Here is a 24670-nt window from a genome sequence, read left to right as displayed (position 1 = left end):
TGTAATTTTTCAAATAACATCCGATTGTGGTTTTATTGGAAGTTCAGCCCCCTACCCATTCTCAAAACCGTTTCGTTGACCCTGTGACTTTCTTTTTAGATGATGCGCTGTGTCCTATCTTACTTCACATTTAGGAATTTATCTTTCTCGTATCAGGATCAAAACAAATAAAAATCAAAGATTACAGTACGATACTTTAAATTTCCCCAAAAGGAACAAAATAACTTTGAAATATTTCAAATATAAGCGAAAAGGACAAAACCTCGCAATATATGTACGAGTCATTTTGTGACTGGATACACTGCCTAACTTTTAGAATTTCTTCTACATCTTTTCTAATGAACTTGATATCGGTGTCGTGTGGTCTATTGATATCCGAGGATCGGTGGTTTGATTTCCGGCTCGGCACCTAAGCCCTTCAGCAAGGCATTTTATGCACATTGCTGTTTTATCGTGTATCAAATAAATGAAAATGATATATGCATTATGAATACCAATGTGTGGTCTTGTTAAAAAAAAATATCTACGTATAAATAGCAATAAAACACACAGCAACAACAGTACTATTTTCATACAAAAAGCACAAATGTGCCTTTATTGATTAGTAATTCAGTTTTTTTAAACGTTTTGTTGTAATTACCGGAATCAAAATGATATTGTATATGGCATAGTGTCATATTTCATACTACATAGCTGATTAGAAATGATTTACAAATCATATAGTTTATAAAGCCTTACAATAGAATCTTCAAAAAAAAAGAAAGAGTATAGTCAAAACAATTAAGTACGATCCTTTCTAAAATAGGAAAATCAAAATGAACATAGCTACCACGTCTGTACTGAATTAAAGACAGTCAAAGCAAGGACGCCATACTGTTATAAGTCTGTAATGATTTTCATTAATTTTGTCCATTATTTCGTCAAGGTTTTTTTTTTTACATTATAATTCTATCGTATTTCCCTTGACACTCGGGTATCCGTAATTTATTCATTATTTCATCTATGTATATTTCCAAATAAAAAGTTATTACTTCTTGCCTAAAAATTCAACCAATCAATGTATCGAGCGTTTGGATCCCATGATATATAACAATGATAGCTGTATCAAGACTATGTTAATCATATAAATCTACTGACATCGTGATCTAACCTCAGACTGAATACACTGTAAAACAACATGGTGTTGAATAGAACACTGCTGTGCGAGCACCATCTGGTATAAATACACCATGGAATATAACACCGAATAGTGTTGATACAATACTCATATTAAACGCCAATATATTTAACACTGCTGTTGAATGCTTGGTTCCATCACAACACTGATCGGTGTGGATTTACACTATTTGTTTGCAGTATGCAAACGTTGGAAAGCCGGAAATACAGAGACACCAGACCATTGCCATTAGAAGATGATGCTCTTGACATTCTTTATAAGTGGGTAAGATACTCGGCATATCTACCAATTACACATATAGCTGCATGTATTAGATGCAAATTTACTCTTTCTAGTGAGAAGTGATTTAAAATATCTAAAAATCTTTATGATAATTTTACAATTTGGGGAAACCATTTAATGAAAGATACCACGTGACCTCGTGAAGGTACGATTTAAAGTGAACTCATTTGGTAGCTTTATCACTTGAACATTTTTGTCTTTGGTTCATTTCATAATTGAATTTAATGGAATGGGCGACCGTGAAAGATGACTATGCAATGTTGTGTTAAAAATTGTAAACTTTAGTCTATACTTTCCAATAAGACAATTATTGCAAACAATAATATAAGTCTAAGTTAAAAAGATCTTCCTCATAATGTCTAGATGAAGAACAACTTTTGTTTTTCAAAGACCGTGACCAATTTATGAAAACTGAATAAACATTGAAAATAATAGTTTCTATTACAATAAAATATTCACACTTCTCAAATAAACGGTTTTCAACAAAGTGGTGGTTAAAATTTGGTATGTAAAAGTAAATGTGAATACTAGTGTACTAAATAATCTGAATAAGTATTTGTAACATAATTTAAGACTTACACATAACATAAATTTCAACTTACACACAAAAAAATGAACGAGAAAACCTTCCACGATAATAAAACAGAATTTACACCATACCAAAATATGAACTACTGTTTCATCTATGATGACCTTTATGTACAATTGACTGTAGTTTTATGAATACGTTTAAAACAGTCAAATTTCAATAAATAACAAAGTAATGTACATTCAACATTGTATGAAGAATAACTTCCTATCTTATGCAATAATTAAGTACAATGAAGTCATACTAATCATTTCTCAGCGAATTCTAAGCTCCAACGAACGCATGTTATCGAGAATGACTTCTTTGAGTTCAAAAGGAAATTCGCAACTTATTTTGTTTCTCAAGGTTTTATCTATGTTAAAATGCCACTTATAAAATTGAAGAAAAAAACAACAACAGTAAGACATGAATAATAAGAATGCGTTTTGTGATCAATTAATCCAAGCGAGCAAGCTTGCAACACAACATTTTAATAAAACGGGGAAAGACACAGAAAATTTGGGAAATCACTTTGCGTTCAATGTTTAACAAATATGAACAAATTACCTAACATTATATTTTTCAGATGACTAATATATTGAAAAACCAACAAATTTGAAAGGATGGGGCTTTATTTGTGTCAGCACATGTATGAGATTGGTGATCCAGCCAAACCTATACACTAATTATACCCTACCCCCCAAAGCGCACGAAAATGAATAAATAAAGAGAGAAAGAGAGTGGAATACAAAACGAAAAGCAGTGGTTGGATTTTGGTCAAAGCAACTTATTGGTCTTAATACTATCAAGCAAAATATTGGTCTACACACTAAAAGCAAAGAGGAACGTTTGAAGTTCAACCAACGTATTGAAACAATAGCTATGTCGTGCCCATTTTAATTGATTGCAAAGGCATTAAATGACAAAATCAAACATTTGGAATGCAACTGACAATCACGAATAATTTCTAACGATTCTCCCTCTTTTTCTTCAGCAACAACTGCACTCAACTGTGAAGTTTACATATTAAGCAATTTGACCAATTCAAATCATCCTTATTTTACAGAGTGAGTGGTTTACATTTTTGCTTGTCTATTAAGAAAATATATAGTAGACTCTTCATCCAGCCGCTTAAAAATGATAGTCCCGAGACTGAAAAAAAATGTGACGACATCCCAAATACTCCAATAGCAACAAAGCCTGCAGCTATAAATTGCACATTAATCAGCTATGATAATAATTAAAATCAATTAAATTCATGCAATATTGCTGTAAGAATATCTAATTCTAAATTTATATCTCTTACATTCGACAAGTAAAACTAATCAGGATCATAAAAATATCTCTTCTGCATGGTTGTAGAAAGGTTTTTACATGCATAGACGACAAACCTCATCAATTCACAATCAACGTTTTCTGTATTATCGCCAATATCTGTCTCTGGTACAGACTTCAGGCTTTCAAGTTTCTTTGTTTCACTCACAATTTTATACGAACAGATTTACTTATACCTTAAATCAAATTTTTTTCTTTACAGAGATTGTTAATTGAAATCGACGTTGGATATTTCTGCAGAAAGTAATTACTTAACGACACAGAATAAATAAAAGTTCAATAAATTGAATACTGAAATTGCTATTATTTCTTAGAAGACTTAGATGAAAACTTGCTCTTCTTAGGTTTGGTTGCCGGCTGGGTTCCCATTCTTTGCTGTTGGGGTATGCTGACAGCAGGACTTGCGCTCCATGGGGAAGCTTTGCTGGGTGGTTGGTGAGACGACCTAGTACTTGTGCCTACATCTGATTTGCTAGATCCAGATCCGCCTTTAACAGTGCCACCTGAAGCCCCCTTAGCACCACTGCTACTGCTTGCCCGTGAGCTGCTACCAGTCCCTCTTGACTTGGTTGAGGATGTAGGTGCTGAGGAAGCTCCTGAAGATGTTGTAGGATGTTGTTGAACAGCGGCAGTAGCGTTGTTGTTATTATTTGATGTTTTTCGCTCTTGTGCAGCCACCTGAGATTTCAAGGATTTGTTAGAGGTTGGTGAGGGCGCTTCAGAGAAAAACTGTGCCCGAGCAGAGCGCGGGGAAACTCGCTTCCCTCTTTCGCTTCCATGCTTTGGGGATTCTGGAGGAGTCTTATTAGAAAGTGGTGGCATAGGTTGTTTAGTTTGTGCCTGGAGTTGACTCTTTGTCCTTGGTAATTGTCCAGGTATATGAGTTAGAGGGCCCTCGCCGAAAGACCCTAGCTCACTCGGTGGTATAGGTACATTATACGACTTTCCTCTGGGAGGTTCAGTAGACACTCCCCTAGCAGCAGCAACGGTCGGACTAGTCGCAACGGACGGTTTGCTCGTTGTTCCATTAATATGCTTTGGTAAAAGAAAACCAGGCGGAGGGTTTGGGTAAGGAGAAGTACGACCTAAACTGTCTCCCTCACTTGAGGTTTTTGATTTTCTATCTATATTAGCACACATAGATTTAGGACGTTCAGAGGATCTACTCTCATGCGCTCTAGCGATTTGTGGTGATGCTCCACTAGCGGCCCTACTATCACCTGGTAGTCGACTGTCCGATATTGAAGGTGATAACTGGCGATTAGTTGGACTCCGTGCTACGAGTTCACTGTCTGTGTGTCTTTCACTATCGGTGTCTGACACACATGGAGAGTCTGTACTAGCCGAGCGTCTCTGGAGTGCGGGAGCAGAACCACTAGGTGACGGCTGGCTACCTTCAAACATCATCTTAGTAGACATTACGCGATTTTTATCTATTTCTGCTAACCGAATTTGAAGATCAACTCGAGAAGGGCTTTCACTGCGGGGTCGAGTGGTTTTACGGTCAGTCTCTCGCAGAAGACCCATTACGTCAAACCGCCCTTGCTTCACTACTATAGTTGGTTTATCAGCGTCATGTCGGCGATCGCTTACAGACCTTGTGATGCTTACTTGTGGTGGTCTTCTAGAGGTGCTGCTCCCTATCTGAGACACATCAGGGGTGGAAGACGCAACTGGCACTTTAGATTCTTGAACCGTAGTTTTGGATTCCTGGACAATCTCTGTCACTGTTGTTTTCTTTCCCGACTGCGTATTATCTTTGTCAATAATAGTCACATGCGGAATCTTCCCAAAGTGCGTTTCTTGACATTTTGCACGTTCAGTTTCTTCGATTTTAGTCGTGGGAGGTGCCTGCGTTCTTCTTTCTTTGGTTTCAGTGACAACCGTCTTCACTTTTGTCGAAGCTTTGGTGGGTTTCGTTGTGGCTATCTCTAGCCCGCCCCCTACGGGGTCCGATGAGATAACTTTCACCGGGCTTCGAGGGCTTTTCGTGGGTGATGAAGTCAAGACCTCTGCACTCCTTGACTGTGATCGTCTGCTTTGTAGATACTCTCCTTGTGTTTGTTGTCTTGGTGTGGTAGCTGCTTGTGACGTCATCCTGGATGAAGTACTGCTTGATGACTCATCTTTTTGGCTAAACTGTCGTGGTGGTTTGGCGGGTGGTTTGGGTGGTGGACCACTGTCTCGTCGTGTCATGTCCGACTGGGACTTGGATCTGTGTAACAATTACAAAGACAAGGATAGGTAAAAAAAATCCTGATTTACTAACATACATTTTTTTTAAATTCAGCTTTAATGAATACAAAATTGAGCACATCAATATTTGCAGTATCTTTACATAAGACATTAATGATGATGATGATAATAATAAGAATAACGATAATAATGATAATAATCATAATAATAATGATAAATAATAATAATGATAACAATAATAATAACAACAGAAATAAAAAAACGATAACAATACCATTTAAGATGAGAGGATATTGATTACCTTCGGGTGTGCTATCGTCCCAAACATGTTCTATTTTTAAAGGTAAAATAAAACTAATTGTTCCCCCTTTTTCTAAAGTGGATCTCCCAATGAATATCAATTTAAAGCAAACATTTTAAAGAATATCTCTCTTGAATTATTCTCTTCCTGAACAATGGAAAGGCACAAATCGATATTATACGATTCGTCAAAAAGTGACTAATTCGGGCGGCACAACCCCGAGTACTCAAACTTCAGAATACAGCCTTGTCTTTCAAATCTCATTTTAAATAATTCCCTTGAAATGTTTTACATTCAAAGGTACCAGTTTGTGAAACATTTCATAACTTAAAGTTTTATGATCATAAAAATGTTCAATGTGGCAACTGGCAATCACAAAAGCCAGAAACCTGGATGACCGCGATAAATATTGTCACTGCCGCAACAGAAATACTTCCATGTTTACTCCAACTATTATGCCCACAACTACTGAACCTATACACTTCTTCTTCTTCTTCTACTTCTACTTCTACTTCTACTACTACTACTACTACTACTACTACTACTACTACTACTACTACTACTACTACTACTACTACTACTACTACTACTACTACTACTACTACTACTACTACTACTACTACTACTACTACTACTACTACTGCTTCTACTACTACTACTACTACTACTACTACTACTACTACTACTACTACTACTACTACTACTATTACTTCTACTACTACTACTACTACTACTACTACTACTACTACTACTACTACTACTTCTATTACTACTACTACTACTACTACTACTACTACTATTACTTCTACTACTACTACTACTACTACTACTACTACTACTACTACTACTACTACTTCTATTACTACTACTACTACTACTACTACTACTACTACTTCTACTACTACTACTACTACTACTACTACTACTACTACTACTACTACTACTACTACTACTACTATTACTTCTACTACTACTTCTACTACTTCTACTACTACTACTACTACTACTACTACTACTCCTACCGTTGCTGCTGGTGCTACGTCTACAATAATAATACTTCTACTACTACTTTTACTGCCCTGACGACAGCGAAGATGATTACCTTTCTATTACAACCACTTCTACTGTAAAATTAACTGCTAAGTAGAATAGGCTATACAAAATGTCGTTGAGGGGAGAGAAAGAGTTTAACTTTACTTTGAGATTTTCTACGCTTTATCCGAGAAACTAAATGATTTATAGTTCATAGTAGGCCCTAGAGTTTCAAACAATCGTCATAAAATTTTACAATTACCTTTACTCGAATTTAGGTTAGTTGTAAAGTATTTCTTGTAATTCATGGATGTCGCATGATTATGTTCCTTAAAATGGACTGGATAACCAATGAAACAACTAATATGAGTTTCGACACTGGTCCGAACTAAACAAAGGCGTCTATTTCAGTTCTTCTGTGTAATCTCTATTTTTCTACAATCTACAGATTGTGTTTTAATCAATTCATAGTGTACCTATCATGCCTGGAGATGGTGCACAAATTACCTCTTTAGTTTGAGGGCGTATTGAGTTTGAATTCTCTCCTGATAATTGGTCAAATCATCTTTGACCATTGCTAGTTGCCTGAGCGCCTAGATAATCAAACAAAATCATCGAACGAGGAAAAAAAATAAAGACATATATGTACATGGACAGTACAATCAGACACAACACACAGAGATGGTACATACATGACGCAAATCCACACAGATGAGACTAGTCTAGATATAATTCCTACCTTTCTTCAATTCCAGTACGTGCAGATGGACTGGCATTCTGGTCACGTGACAACCATGTGATAGACGATGCAGTGAAAGGGGAAAGGAGAAAAGGGGTGAACGAAATAATGCAATGTTAGTCATTAACCGGGCATGCTATAAATCAATGTGACCACTACAACTCTAACATTACGTGATAAATATTAATCTCATTTGGTTATGCTCATATTACGGATCTATCATCAACAAAGAAGAACGTCACCCCCGGGTTTTAAAGTCCCTCAAGTGATTACTTAACATATCCCTCCTATTGGCAAACTTTTAGACAAGCAACAGAGAGGAAAAAAATGAATAAAAAAGAAAAACGTGATAAGGGGGCAGAAAGTGAAAGTCGTAGAGTTGATTAAAAGTGAGAGGAAAACTAGTGAAATGGAAATGGTTTTATTATCTTAAAAGAACAAAAATAACAAAGGGTGTGACGAATACGGGTACAAGGAGGGTGTCAGGTGTATGAGGTCAAAACATTTTCAAGGGGAAGGTAAGGAGGGCACAAGCTAAAGAAATGACAAATATGACTTAACAATATGAAGGACTACATTAGTGGCTATATAGGCATCCGGATTGCACCGACGAATGTCCATGCTATAGAGTATACGCAAGGGAGAAGAGGGGGAGCCGACCAAGCGTGGACGTTCTATTTTATTCTGTGAACCGCATTTTTGTGCATTTTGATAATGGAACTAAAAATAAAAGAACACCAAACATTATTACTATTATTATTATTCTTTTGGCGTCACCTGTGCCTGGGAGGCGAAAAACGATCTGAATCACTGTTTCCCGCATGTCTCTCCTCCCGATATAATTGATTTGGGGAGTACAGGTGGACCACTACACCGCTTGACCACTTGAACGATGTTAATTTTCATGCGAGTTTCAAATTAATAAACAGTGTTTTGTTTTCTTAAAATGGGAGGGGGAGGGGTGATGTAACACTACTCTGAAAATTATTGTTTTACTTCATTTTCTTATTTATTTTTAATTTTTGCTCCCCCTCAAAATACTATGGCACCTGCCTCCCCCCCCCCCTCCCGGGCCCCCCATACATCACTGGATGAGATTTACCATAGAAGATGAGAAAGGGGAACAGCAAAGACAAATGAGGAAGAAAAACCCAACAAGACAAAGGTGACGGAGCAGGAAATAAAGCCAAAAGTGGAATACGGAAGTCAGCTAATTTTGATATTAATGACAATGGCGAATTGGAACGTTATCTAATCATTAAGGTGTGAAGACATGATTGTCAAACCTTCTTCAAATTCATTTTATTAAAAAAAACACATACATATCTAAGGTGCTAATTTCCATCAAATAAGAGCCCATATGATGTATACCACTAGTAACTGAGGCAGGCAGGATTATCATATACAACAGATGACGACATCAAACTACAATCCACCAGATATATCACATTTCATACAGGAATGAATGGGGACCACTAATATCACATAAAAAAAGAGTCGTTCAGAATACAAAAATAATATAACATGACATCATTATATCAACATAAATGTGAATAGAATAACACAATGGTCAAATTTTAATAACAACACCATGCATGACCCATAGAGAAATAAATAATATCCATGCCGAAAGATTGTAAGAAAAATTGCTTGTAATCAGTGCATATGTTATAGTATAAAAATATGAAATCATAGCTAGTGTGAATGCATATAATCATCATAAATACTTTGGGTGTGAAAATGTGTCATTACAAAATTAAGGCAATGATATCACACTGGCAAATTACAAGAAAGGATAAAATAATAATTGATTATTGCCCTTTGTAAGTATATATTATGATTTGATTACTTACAAGGAAGCTACCCTCGATAATGATTTGATTTTGAAAGGATTACAAAAAGAGGTTATCACTAAATGAATCCAAATTAACTAGCATATAAATATTATTATATTCTTTCGTAATTTATTTGAAACTTTGAGAAAGTTCTGACTCCATCTTAATTCTTTTAAATGACTGGAATTTAAATAGATTTAGTTAAAGCGAAATTGAAAATAAAAAAATAGAGGTGCAATATTTTCATTAACTACTGCGTCAATCCTGAAAGGACTGACTATGATCAGAAATAAAGTGACATTTATAAATGGAATGATAATACAAATTTAGGAATAAATATTTTGTTCATGTTTGATTTTAAGTGCCTTAATATAGGTATGTGATAAGTGGTTAATCACTGACATGAATAATAGAAGATTATGGATAAGGATTGATATTAAATATTGATTAATATGGAGACGGACAGAGCAAAAAAGGTAATGAACCTGGGACAATAAAATACAAAACATAAACGATTTATGCAACAGCTTTCCCTAAACATCACAATATTAATTTCAAGAAAGAAAGTAAAGCGTGAGACTGCAGGTGGGAAAGCATATTCTCCAATATCCAGCAGAAACAAAGGTTTATCTTTTGTTATATACCCCCTCTGCCCTTTTCTCTTACTGCATTATCTTTATATTTGAAGATGAGTAAGCCGATTAACAGCTTACTCTCTCACATTCTATTCTCATTAGTAATAGCCTTTGTTTACACCTCCAAAGAAAACAATCGAACTTTTTTCACTTCTGTTCACTGATTTATATTTCAGCTCCAGTTGATTGCTTTCTTTTCTGTGAAAACAAAATTGTATCCACATATATAGAGCGAAATTTTATTGTATTGTCAGCTTTTACAGAAGACAAAGAATAAGCTAAATGTTTTTTTCATTTAATTTTCATTGATAATATTTCAATACAGATACAGAATATTACATCTATTTGTACAGCCTGTTCCAGGAAGGTTGTTAAACAAATCAGTAGTCAAATATGAATCCGCACTCCTTATTTCTAATGTTGGCAGAGTGATGGGCAGAGAGGGCATAAGAATAAAAGAATATTTTCATTATAGCCATTTTTCCAAAATGATTTTGACATTTTTTGTTGGATGGAAGCAAAGGATGACATATAAGAAAAGAAAGAAAGTAAAATGAACCTCATCGAGTGTAAATGTTGCCGGTCTTTCGGATGTCGAATGTCTATGGGTAATAACCGGTGCTGAACCGGAGTTAACCACATCATTTGACTTCTCAGCTGCAGCAGTACACACATTGGAAGGCTCTGAAACCTGTTTACGAAGCTGCCGATAGATGGCGTTGTTTTCTTCAGCGGGAGGTGGTGCCTTTTGAAGTGGTTTGGTTTCTGTTGTCTTGACAACGGTTTTTTGCTGTGATTTGGAGTAAAAATATAATAGCCTCGAAATAGCATGGATGAAATGAAGCAATGCAATATAGTATGAAGCAATGAATTATAAGGGAATATTATGTCTCAAGAATGTAAGCGACGTATTTAAACAACATTATCAGTTAAACTGATCGTCAGGCTAAAGCTGGGTTATAATAATATCCAAGTCCTTTGGAAACGCATATAGGAACGTTCATAATATGATATGCGCTATACAAGAACTGTTTATCATTATTACTTTTATCGCCTGGAGAATTTACCTTTTCCATCTTTCATTTCATTTCAGTTATTTCCATATGACTGACCCATTAGCTCACATAATGCCTGTGCGAAGAACGACCTTGGTTATCAACTTTTGTGGCTATCTTCAAGATGAAAGTAAAATTAATTTTAAAGTTCAATTCAGCAGTTTTGTATTACCTGCGCAGATGTGAGTTCAAAAGATCACAATTATCGAGTTACAGGATGGTAGAAGAGAATACTGATTGCACACTTTCTTTAAGATATCATCTTTACTTGATTATGTATGCATAAAATATGACACTTTTCTCAACTACGAAAAACAGATAATTCCAAAGAACTATGTGTGAATTTTTATTAAAATGGTAATTCAGCAGTGAAATTCTTTTTTTTTTTGCAGCGATCATTAATAATAATAAAAGCAAGATTATAATTAAACACAATATAATATTAATTACATGAAAATAGTTAATGCAAAAAAAAATGAAGAATATCGCAACAGAAATAAAAAAGCATGAATGGAATGAAGATGAACGATTTATGTCAAACTAATTATTCAATGAAAATCATGCAAAAATAGAGCGGTTGTCAATATCCATCTATAACGTTATTGACAACTTTATATATCGGCTTCATATCATGAATGCTAGAGTGGATTTTAAAGCAGACGAATTGCAATATTTTAAGCTTCAATTAGCAAACACACAATGAAATTTGTATTGCAAGAAAAAAATGCAGTGCGCATAAAATGAAAATTGCCTTCTGAATGTGGTAGAGGAAAATAGTGATGAGGAAAAAAAAGATACTTTGAATTACTGCTCATACACAATTAAATTTTGCTTGGCAAATGCGAACAAATGAAAACTTTGTGAAGTAATCCTTTGTTTAAAGTACAAAGTAAAAGTAAGGAAACAGGTAAAATTGGATGTATAGGCTTCATGACTATATTAAAGATGATTTCAAAAAGGAAGAAATTATTTAGATATCGTATTCATTCTAGGTAAAAAAAAAACATGTTAACTCGATATCCATATAAAATCAGATTTGCATAAACCTAACTTTCTTATTTGAGAATGATTTCTATTCAGCAAAATACTTTCATATCCCATCCTTTGGTGAATGAATAAAACCGATGTAATAGAATCATCATTCAGTGTCATTATGATTTTAGGTATTGATACCACATCCACGATGACGGAGTCATGTTATTTTGATGGGGGTGGGGGGGGGGGGGGTTGAAGACAATTGGAAGGTTATGTAATTCTGTTGTAACTTGAAAGATAATAGGAGTATTATAGGGTTGCACTGCCCAAATATATCTTCTTTATACCCTTCTTTCATTTATTTCCCTCTCCCTTTTCGCCTCATTTTTGGGTTAACTTTTAAAAGGAAATGCATGCATCCTGTGCGCCACCCCTGTTAATAGATACATAAAAGTCATGTACATACAAGCCCAATAAATGAAAAAAAAAATTGAGGAACAAAGAAAATAGATAGATAGATGATACATTTATCACCATCACGAATAAGTACAGAACCTATACACATAATGGGAATGCATAAAGATGAAATGAATAAAACAACAAATTACAAAAAGCATATAAAAACAACCCCTAAGAGCAAGCACATTACAAGTGATGAAAGTGAAGACAAATACACACAAAATGTTAGTAGGGGTTATTCAATACGTACTGTCTGTACACTTACGATGATTTGCTCATGTCGACCGCCATTTTGAATATCTGTTCGCGTCAGACGATCCGTTGCTTCAACAGCTCCTTTTAGATTCTGAAGCTATTGAAAAGGAACAGAAATTAATAAATCAGCACGTCAGAAATCATCACTCTCCGTTCAAGAATTTGGATTACAAGCACCAAAGATTCAACGCTGCTTTTACATATCCAAACTTGTTTTAATTTCATTTTAAAAAATGTACAGATTTAATACGGAAATCGTAACTTATTGATGATGTAAACTAAATCTTTTAAAAACCTAAATAGTTTATCCTAAACGACTATGTGGTCCGGGGTCCCGGGAAGCGTTTTATGAGAAGATTTATCGAATGTTTCATATGACAGTTATCAAAGTAAACGACGGACACCTGTGAGTATCGGTCAATTAAAAAAGAGTTGTCAGGGAGGACAAACGTTCATAAAATGCTCTCCTGATCGTTGATTTTTCCACTTACAAAATAGCAACTTGACTTACATCTTGTATAAAACTGTCGATTTTATTGTGTTCTAATCTTCTAGTGGCTAGACAGTCTTGAAGTCGTTTTTGTAAATCACTTCGTTCTTTCCTCCACAGCTCTCGATCTCTTTGATACCTAGCCTCTAGTTGACCGATTCGCTTGTGGCCGTCTTTGGACTTCTGCAACTCGGCACCAAGCTGAGGGAGACAAAATAGGACAGAAATAAGTTCTATTTCGTTTTTTCAAAAGAACAATTTATTCATGAAGGTTTAGGACTAACAGTAATTACGATGATGGTGATCGATTCCACAAAGAAGATACACGTTCGCCAATGGACAACATTCACCCTTGTGCCTTCACGGAGAATGATTTTTAAATGTTATGATACAAATAGAAATACATGAATGAGGGAAACTTGAGAGAAGTACAATAGGTAGACCTCATTGTTATTTCCTTGTTTTTTTTCTTTTCCTGTTTATTGATTTACCTCGTGAATACGTTCGGTCGACTTCCTTCGTTCGTCTTCCAGAAGTTTCTTTGCAAGGACGCCCTCAGAGCCCGACCCTTCTCTGCTCCTTTGGCTGTCTCTTCTCTCCATTTCCTTCTGCATCTCCATCACTCGGTAGTTTGCTTCTGTAAGGATCCGTTTGTGTTCACTTCGCTCCTGGTCCCAGGAGGCCTGGAGCCGTGCCTGGAGATCTTCAAGCTTAACCTTCTTTAGTTTGGTCTGCTGTTCAAGCTAAAAGAAAAGGAAGTAAACTTGAAATAAAGTGGAAACGGATATAACGAGAGTGATAAGAGACAAGCCTTTGGGAAGATTACAAGGAATAGGCGAAAAAACACGAGGGTTTGCTTCTTAACCTATCTGTGATCAACAAACATCACTAAATGCTTTCATAAGGCATGTGAGGTGTTTGCCTTTAGCCATCGGCTCACATAATGGTGGAGCGTTGTAGCCCAGTGGATTAATCTCCGGACTTTGAAACAGAGGGTCGTGGGTTCGAATCCCAGCCATGGCGTTATTTCCTTCAGCAAGAAACTGATCCCCAATGTGCTGCACTTGACACAGGTGAGATAAATGGGTACCAGTAGGAAGTAATTCCTTAAAAAGCTGTGTGCGCTATGAATGCCTAGCTTAGCCGGGTTATATAGGAGCGCCTTGAGCACCTAACAAGGTGGATATGTGCGCAATATAAATACCCTATATTATTATCATTATTATTATAATGTAAGCAGCGAATGTTGCGAAGATTATATTGCAATTATTGCCATCACTTATCACTTTTTCCATATTTCGCCTTTTCGTCATTTTGTCATAAGAGGTCGAATTGTCAGAGAGTTGCTGACATCGGTAGGTCACACAAAATGTAATGACACATCATACAGCCAATACCCTGAAAAACTGGTAAGACGCTTGGAAATTTTGTGGAGCAATACATTCGAAGAGAAAATATAAATATTATTACATCATTTGCGTCAAAAGACTGCTATTTTACATCACCTCCCCCTGTTTACGACCTATTTCGGACTTGGACTCACTAGCGTACCTACGGGGGGGGGGGGGGGGGCAGGGGGGCAGTCTGCCCCCCCCCCCTGACGAGCCACAACCCATGCAAAGGACGTATCCCTGCCCCCCTGACGAGCTTGAAAGACCTTTTTTGCCCCCCCCTGACGAGCTTGAAGACCTTTATTGTCCCCCCTGACGAGCTTGAAGACCTTTTTTTTTTTTTTGTTTTTTTTTTTGCTTGTCAAATTTTTTGGCGGACGGTTTTGCCCCCCCCTTGTGGAAAATCCTAGGTACGCCACTGCTTGGACTAATCCAAATATTACATGTATCTGGAGCTCAGCGAGAATAAACATCGGCATAATTTTGTTCGGAGTTAAATACATGGGACTATTTCGTAGTGGGAAATAACAATTTTGGAATTCCATTAAGCTTGTGAAGACAATAACATGATATGCTCTTATGGCTTTACATAAACTTTACCGGTCACAAATTTCTACCGAAATGGAGTAATGAAGCCATCGCGGTCGTGATTATGTACGATTCTAAAGCTTCTCTTGAGTTCAGTAAAATGGACAAACCAATAATATGGTAGGCCTACAGGTGGAAAGGCTTCTTCATCTACACCTTCGGGATGTGGTCGTTTTCACAGATCACCCTCACAGTGAGAATTATTCACACATGATGATCCATAACTTCTTGGGAATAAATGAGGCAGGTCGATACCTAGAGTGGTATTTCCTTTAAGGGATGAGTGCAATCTACCTTTATACAGGATAATCAACCAATATTAAGTCGAGATTTTGAGGTTAATGAATCATGAATGGGCAGAAGACTATCCCATCCTCATCATAACCACATTCGGACATCCTATAACAATTGCAAGGTTTTATCACCTAGATGGCATATTCTAGGAAGGTAGGATGATCCCTCTGACACACTTTCACGCCGGTAAAATCATGATCTTAAAAGTGGATTGGCACCCTTGAATGTCTCCTTACAAAGATGAACAGCTGATAAAAAACAATATGTAATTAACGATACGTACCCGAGCGATCTTGGCCATCATCTCATTACGAGATACTTCCCAGCCTGCTTTCTCGCTGGCATAACTCTTCTGTAAGATCTCTCTTCTATGTTTCTCTTGACTCAGACTTGTTGCTAGCTTCTCTTTCTCTTGTTGAGCATTCTCCAAGACTTGACGAGACCTCTTGGCCTGAAATCAAGAGACCGATATGATAGATGATCTTCAAATGAAAAGTAGTTTTCTCAAAAAAACTTCGAATTCTACTATACAGGTGTATTAAACAAATCTATATTCTGTCCTTGGGATGGAATTGTTATCAAAAACAATAAAAAAACAATCACCCGACATTCCATCATGGCATATGATATTGAAACTCATGCAATTCATATACATGCATTAGCTGTCTCCTAATAAATTCTTGGTAATTCGTACAAAATAAAGATTGTAATAATGGGAATCAAATTCATTGATAAAATAATACAAATTAGATGACAATGACGACAATGAATATGTACATGTAGGGGATAATAAAAATGAGTATGGAAATACGTACAGCGAGGTTCTCCCTCTCCCTCTCACTCCTAAGAGCCTCTTTTTCCTTGTCTGTATTATCAACAATAGTTCTCAATCGATCAAGCTCCGTCTTTGATTCGTTCAACTGTTCCTTCTGGGATTGGTAATCATTAGACTCATTCTCCAGTCGTTTCTGCAAACTCCCCACTTCGTCGTTGAAGTACTTGGTCTCCGCCTCAAGCTTGAATTTGCAGGCAGTAATCTCCGCTTTCCATACCTTCTCCTCCCGTTGGAAACGGTCTAGGATCTCGACACGGACTCGTTCCAGTCGCTTCTGCTGGTTGCTTAGCTGTGTTTGTGTTCGCTCTATTTCCTTTTGCTTGACTTGGACGGAAGACTCTTTGTCTTCAATCTAGAATGATACCAGCAAAGACAAGAAAAGAAAAACAACAAATCATTGGAGACATCGCTGAGGAAACAAAAATTAGTTCCCGTACTGCATGGACCCCAAAGAACAATGGACGATGTTTTGTCTTTTTCTAAAGAAATTGTTAAGAATATTCCAAACAACATTCTCTAAAAATTTTGAAAAGGTCAAAATATAATTGCACTTGGTTTAACTTAAAAGAAAATATTCACAAAGATATAGTCTCGAAGATAAATTTTTCAAACTCCATAAACAGACGGCACTTTCTTTGCTAATGTATTTCAAACTTCAATACTTTACTAAGACGTACCTGTTGAAGTAGTCGACGCCTTTCCTCTTTGAACTTAGTCTCACCTAAACGATAAGTTTCTACAAGTTCCGTGGCTGCCTCAAGCCGTTGTCTGAGTTCATTCACCTGCCTTTTACTCTCTGATTCGCTCTTACTCAAAGAAGCTTTGAGATCTGCGATCTCTTTCAACAACTTAGCCCTTTCAGCATTCCAGGAAATTTCTTTATCCTTACGATCCTGCTGAGCTTTAGTAAGATCGTTCTTTAAATCTTCACGTTCGTTGTCCCAGGCCGACTCTCTGGCTTTGAGGGTACTGTTAAGTCTATCCACGGTATCCTCAAAGCATTTTCTCTGTTGAGACCACTCACGCTCCTTGGTAGCCAACTTCTGTCGGAGCTGCTCCGGGTCCCTTGTCGGACTTCCCTTTGGACTTCCGCTAGGACTACCCCGTTGCTTTTCCGCGACATCTTTCTTCTGGAAGTCATCTAGTGATTTTTTACTTTCGTCCAGATCACGCTCAAGAGATTTTAATCTTTCATTTAGATTTTCAATTTCTTTCGACTTAGTCCTCACTTCCTTTTCCAAATCATCAATTCTCATATTCTTGTCCTTCACTCTCAAGTTGAATTCTTCTTCAAATTCTTGTCTTAATCTACTAGAGTCGTTTTGCATATTATGCTCGCTTTCTTTCAGAGCGTTTTCAGCACGTTGTCTTGCTTCCTCAGCTTCGTCAAGCATAGCACTTAAAGTCCTTACACTGTTTTCTAACTGCTCTTTCTTATTCAGAACTGCTTCACTATCAGCGACTAAGTGGTCAATCCTTGTCTGTAATGGCTGGAGTATCCTCTCTAACTCATCTCGTTCCATTTGAAGATCTCGGAGCTTATCTCGCTCCATCTCGTATATTTCTCGTTCTCTTTTGATTCGCACCTCGTTTTCTGATTTCTCTTGTTCAGTGTTGGATAGTTTGGCATGCAGAATAGTTCTTTCTTGATTCAGGATATCATTTGAAGCTTTGAGCTCCTCGTTCTGGGCAGTTAACTGGAATAAGACAAAGAGAGATGTAAACGTATCTTACATTTAAAAACCTAATTTACAAGTTTTTGATAAAGGATTTCTTTGATTAAAATATTCATACTTCATAATCTCAGCATAAAAAAACCCTGTATGAGCAATGACGATAGACCCGAACAACGATACTTGAAAATAGATACATGTAAATGATGTGTACTAATTACTGTAGGGACAGCGTGTGGCGTTTAAAAAAAAACTGAATTCAACAGAAATGGTGGACTAAAACACCTCATAACTTCTCAACCGGGGTAAGGGAAACATTCCACCTCCGGAAACCCAAATATTGTCAACTATCCTCCCCTCTATTATGTATATATTTTGTTTGGACCAGAGAATAGCAAGTATTTTGAAGTAATCTGTCCAATAAAGTGCATGGACCGCCCTCTAGCGACTGATACAGATTACAACACTCCGCGAGATAATTCCTATACAGTTACCACGAGCTACACGGAAGGAATTGATTAAACGAAGGGCAATATCTTTGATTACACACTGACATATTCTTATTCCTGTCCATACCCTTTCCATCTTGTTCTTCAGTCCATCAGCTAGTTGTCTGTACTTCCAACATTCACCATCCAATCCTTCCACCTCTGTTTCTAGACGTTGTAGAAGCTTCTGGGACTCTTCACGTTGGGAATGTACGGGACTAGAACCGGGAGTCGAGTGTTTCTGGAGAGTACAGAGTAATATGATAAGCAAGTGACGAAATAGATCGCTGAAATGTCAATATTTCTGAAACAAAACTGATCCCTTTCATGTACGTTGTATTAGCAAGCATTACTGAAGAGCATACTTACATACGATGATTACAATTTCAGATATCTGAAGAACTATTGAAATTTAAAAATGAACAATTAATGACCTTAGTTGATAATTCCAAACATACTGCAAACTTCTCTCTAATCCACCAACTTTCAAAACAAAATACTTTATGTCTATCGGCAACCATGAAAATGAAATCAAAACTTGTAGATATTACTCAGCCATTGAGCGTCTATATAGGGCATATTCACAGCTGTTGTGCTTGTATAGATAATTATCACAGTAGCTTTCAACATTTTATCCCCAATCTTCCTCATACTGTGTTTAAATAGAATGTTTTCTGTTTCTGGACATTACAGAGTTGTATTTCCTTGTAGAAAAAAAATCTATCTGTAAAATGATAAGGAATTGTGTAAATTTATATATACTAATCTATAGCTCATCTCGTTGAGATTAAGTTGTAGAGGATGAAAAACAAATCCTTACAAATCAGCACATGCTTGGGCAAGGACTTGCAATTAGGTGAATGAGATAAAACGTCCTTCATATTAAATCTCCAATAGGATAGACTGGTGATTGAGATTATATGTCAAATCCCAAAGCTGGAGGAAGTATCAGAATGATAGATGACTCGACTGGGAGTTGATGTCTTGCAATTTGCGAGGTAGACCTTCTATTTAGGAAACATATCACAAGGGAAATAACTTGTGTAAACGCCCTCCCTTTCCTCACCTTAAAATAAATATTTCAACAAGCATATCCAATGTATATGCTACTGAAATTATCAATTAGAACGATGTACCAATAACTTACATTTCAAACGATATATGATAGCTGTATATCAATCTATCAATTTTTCTTGGGGGATGGGGATTGCTAAGTGATCGGTCTTTTAGATATCAATAGAACATTTTAATATTCAAGTTGGAAAGGCATGTGCGCATTATGCAATGGTGATATAATATAAATGATTATACTTTGTGAAAGTGGCTATAAACGGACTATTCTGAAAAATAAAAGAATCATGGTTGGCTTTTATTATAGGAACAGAACGCGTCAATCATCATTCATGAAAAAAAAAACCTGCGATAATGAAAATTTTGTTGTGTATATTGTATGATGTGATCAAATCTAAAAAAAAAAAAACAATAATGATGGTTGATTTAAGGATTAATTATTCTAGAACCAATGTTCAATCATGTACACAGAGATGGATAGATATAACATAATGATTAATCCCAAATTGATAGCTACGTATATCTATTTTGGCATATTTTTCATGTATAGCTGCAAAGCAGGGGCGGACCCAGGATTTTTGGAAAGGGGGGGCACATTTTCCCGGGGAAAAATTTGACACACACACAAAAAAAAAATCACTTTAATAAAAGGGGGGGGGGGCACACTTTTGTTTTAACGGCATTTTTACATTACAAATTTTAATTGTGCCTCTCGAAAGGGATGGGGGGCACGGGCCTTCCCCCCCCCCCCCTGGATCCGCCAGTGCTGCAATGGGTAAGGACAATAAATGAATGGGAGATTTGTTTGTTATTTACCACTTCTCCACCAGCCTGCTTTTCAAGATCAGTCATTTTGGCTTTGACCTCATCAATTCGATTGAATAGTTGCGCCCTCTCTTGTCGCCATTTCATTCCTTCCATCTTGAGTTGAATCATAGAACTCTCTTTCTCCAGTTCATGTAAGGTATCATATCTTTCTCGTTCCTCCATTATCTGAAAGTAGAGGGAAAATAAAAACATTTAATGTACACGTATACTGTGACATATCGACAGCCTCCATTTTCACTCACATATCTCTTTAAACGACATCGGGTATACCACCTTAATCTCAGTACCAAGGAATTGTTTCATTCTAACTTTATTTTTATTATGGGAACATCCTGTGCCGATATGACTCATGGCGTCTTGGGGTTTCGTAAGTCAATTCGAAACACTCTACCATAAGACCACATTTTCTTTCCAACTTAGGAACATTTTAAAGGGAACTTTTCCTCTACAAATGGTAACTTAAACAAAATATAAGGAACCATTACAAGTCATATATTGACATGACGATGCACCAGGTGTAGATGGTTAAATCATTACAGAGATAGTCGAAACGGGAAGCCGATAAAAGGAATCCATTCAACATTGTCAGAGATATCATCAACATTCATGAGGGAAAAAAAATACAAACAACCAATAAAAATGACCTGTAATGAATCTGTATTAAATGATATAGGGCCTATTAGATATTACGTAATGTACCGATTAAGTATAAGTCCAACGACTTAGAAAATAGTATTAGTTTAACATTTTTTTAAAGGCCATTTACATTTCTACTCTATTCACGCCAATACACTTCAGATGAATTTAATTTCCGGAGAGCGTAGTGGAAAGACCCCGGAGCAATATTTTGCACATTAAACACAACTTTGCAAAAGCTGTTTCCCTTTAAAGATACCCTACCATGCATTCATCTTCCCAACTCTGAAATTAAATCGTCGTTTCCCTGGAAATAAATCTATAACGGAACACGAAAGTGACACGAACTGGAGGTTTCTTTCACGACATACAACCAGACAAAAAGTTTGCTTAAGAGTTCAAACGTTCACAGCTACGTTTCCCTTAATTTATCTTCATTACAATAAAATATCCCCAACTTTTTTCCCTTTCTGTCTGTAAAATAAAATAAAATACAAACATGAAAAATTCCAGATATTATTAAATATAGATAAAAAAGGACGTGTACTTTTTGATGATCATATTTCAATAAAGGATCAATCACGTTTTTCTGCTCTTGTAACATTTAACTTTCTTAATTGTTTTTTTTTTCAATATCTTTCTATATATGTTACATTTCTTTGTTTTATTCTCCGAAATCTATCGAAGGCAAATTGAGCAACATAACTACTAGAAACCTTCAGTCAATCATTCAGACTTATTAATTAAAACAAGAGTACGCACATTGGCTCAACGGAAATAATTCAAATAAAACTTTACATCGGGTGAAATCAATCTCACGCAAGACAAATATACAAAACATTTTTTACCGGAGATTCAGGGGGAAAACAGTGCGATAATAAATAACCAATAAAATAATATATCTTCTAATAAGACGAAGCCGTTATTTTCGTACATTAAACAAGAGGTGTACTAACTCTTCGTAGCGCCATTGACAGTATTAGATCTGACAACTTTCCTTGATTTTGACTGGTTGAGAAGATTTAATACTATATTTACTGTCGGATAAATAAGGATTTGTTGGATGAAACGGCTAACAAGTCCTTTCATTATAAACAGACAACGTGTATATATAAGTTTGTTTCTGTATTCACACACTTAAAAATATATTATGTTCCTATGCTTCCTACATATCATGTGGAACGGCACACCCTTTCAAGCTAACCGTTTTTTAAATCTAATACCGACCCTTTAACTCTCAATCGAGTATCTCCATCTATCCATTATGAAGACAGGAAGACATATAGGCCACCTTTACCCCAGGAGAACACACACATCCATAAGAGGAAGAAAGATATTAAGGATACACAACTCGCACGGTGGAAATGGTTTCTTAAAATAAAACTACGTTCCTCTAGTTTGGTGGTCTTACCTTGATTGAAAATCAGAAGCTCAAAGAAGCAAACAGTAGCTATAAAGCATTACAAACGACATGCTGTAGATGTAAATGATTCGCAACTATTATTATTATTGCATTCTGTACATGTTTATTTGAATATCTGTTAAGGATGCATTAGATGACATTTTATTGTAATTATTGTTCTCTAATAATAAAACAATATTATTAACATTTACACATCGCTTCATACGTTGGCTTCTAAGCGCTTTACATTGCAATTATTATTACCCCTGTCATAGGATCCATCACTGTTCACACATAAAGTGCATCATCTCCACTCCATGGGGAGTATTCTGGGGAGTATCCTGGCCAGGCAACCATTTATCGGTGCACACGTGCCAATCTAATTACAATGACGTTCACATCTCATCGGGTACAACACCTGGGTAGAGAGTGACAATCGTGGATAAGTGCCTTGCCAAATGACATTAGCGCCGGGTGGTATTCGAACCCTCGACCCTTGGTTGAAGAGTCAAGTGACTGAACCACTACACCACGACACCTCCACCTCCACACCTTCTAATCTCGAAGTTTTGAAATATGCTGAAAATAGATTGAAAGGAATTCCTCAAAGCCCTTGGACGATATGTTTCTAGACTGAAATAATGATTTAGAGCAAGGTAACCTAAAAATGAATTCAAAACTCGGAGGAAACAAATTACGCAGTCTGCCTGTAACGTCCCCGACTTCCTTCCTACATAAATGCTTTTTGTCACAAAAAATCCCCCTGCCTTCCTCTCTCTGTCTTTTAACATTACTCTTGTTTAAAAAGTCATAGAGTTCGAGATTTCGAAATGGAATGAAAAGGGGTGTGTCGAGTTCTCGTTTCCGATTCAATTCTAAGAAACATCTGATATGCAGACTGCCTGACAACTCGAAGAAAACTCTTTCAACAGTCATATCAAAGAATATCGAAACTCAAGTTTAGCAATGTACTGGACGCATTTGTGTAAATAAATTGTGAACACCAGTATACCGCAGGCCTATGTATTCTTTCTACAATTTAACATGTAAACAACATTATGCTAAATTAAGTTTAACCCATTTCCAAAGTTTCAATATATTTTAAATTACTCTAAATATAGGTGGGGCTTTATTCCAAAACGAGAATTATTTCCTTACTGAAGTACTTAGACACAAATTTTCAACTTCTTCAGCAATCAAATAGTATAGCTATACTAGAATGTAATTAAAATAAAAGAACTATAAAATAATAATGATTATAAGTTGACTCAGACTAAAAACATATATCTGGGCTCAACTGACCTTCTTTATTACCGTAGTTAATTACTCTGAACGATTGCTCACTCATCTTTTCCGTGTTTCTATTTCAAATCCAACGGTAACGGGATATGCTATTTTGGATCAAGTCTTGTCCAAACTAAAATGGCAATGAGTTCAGTTGAAGTTGTCAACGATGCAAAACTATTTGCCAATTTAGTATCCAACCATGGTCTTAGTCACTGCATTGCTCGACGGGAGACTTAGGGGGCGGGAATTTATTTCTAGCTAATTATTAGGACAAGCATGATCTCATCTGTTTTTTTTTCGAACAAAATATTTAGTTATTCATTCAGTCATATACATTTAATAAACCTAACATAGCCAAAAACACTTAAGACAAAAATAAAGATGGCAGCCACCAATGATAAATATATGATTATGAGTAATGGCTTTTCTTGTGCTCGTAAACGCTTTTTTTCTTAAAAAGTTGCAGCAATAATCTTTCATGTAAAAATTGCCACCTGACGGCAACACACGGCAATATTGGAAGTAATCATTTCTCCTTCTCTTCAAAGTTTAACTACAAACCTCTACCGATGTATAGTAGACATGTCTACAAGTACTTCAGTATACTGACATACCATGGGTATTTGCCGCCAGACAGACCTTGTGAATCAGAATGACTAAGAAAATAAATGAGCTCTGACAAAGTAGACCAGCTATTTAATCATTGTCTGCCCTTGGACAAATTTAGATATTCCTAGATGAAACTTAAAGCATATCCTTCTCGCTCGATTAGTAAACTGATGAGAATAATCAACTCAGAAAAGAAAACACCGATCTTGAGAATAAATCATAAACTATTGCTCA

General features: G+C 36.2%; 1 protein-coding gene across 2 annotated transcripts in view; it reads right to left on the bottom strand.

Annotated features, from left to right (window-relative positions):
• Positions 1 to 564: 564 nt before the first annotated feature.
• Positions 565 to 24670, bottom strand: part of LOC129255485 (interaptin-like) — a 31084-nt gene continuing 6978 nt past the window's right edge. The window contains exons 3-13 of one of the 2 annotated variants that reach the window (XM_064102195.1): positions 20491 to 20667; positions 18692 to 18844; positions 17120 to 18139; positions 16423 to 16794; positions 15891 to 16058; positions 13826 to 14077; positions 13356 to 13535; positions 12840 to 12941; positions 10660 to 10890; positions 7631 to 7668; positions 565 to 5577 (exon numbers count right to left, since the gene is read on the bottom strand). In XM_064102195.1, the coding sequence (XP_063958265.1) occupies positions 3666 to 5577; positions 7631 to 7668; positions 10660 to 10890; positions 12840 to 12941; positions 13356 to 13535; positions 13826 to 14077; positions 15891 to 16058; positions 16423 to 16794; positions 17120 to 18139; positions 18692 to 18844; positions 20491 to 20667 (4605 nt within the window). In that variant the 3' untranslated portion in view covers positions 565 to 3665. The remainder of the gene's footprint in view (positions 5578 to 7630; positions 7669 to 10659; positions 10891 to 12839; positions 12942 to 13355; positions 13536 to 13825; positions 14078 to 15890; positions 16059 to 16422; positions 16795 to 17119; positions 18140 to 18691; positions 18845 to 20490; positions 20668 to 24670) is intronic. The other variant, XM_054893839.2, reaches the window with a different exon arrangement.

The sequence above is a fragment of the Lytechinus pictus genome, chromosome 1 (assembly GCF_037042905.1).
Source record: "Lytechinus pictus isolate F3 Inbred chromosome 1, Lp3.0, whole genome shotgun sequence".
NCBI lineage: Eukaryota > Metazoa > Echinodermata > Echinoidea > Temnopleuroida > Toxopneustidae > Lytechinus > Lytechinus pictus.
This window is presented reverse-complemented; position numbering and strand designations above follow the sequence as displayed.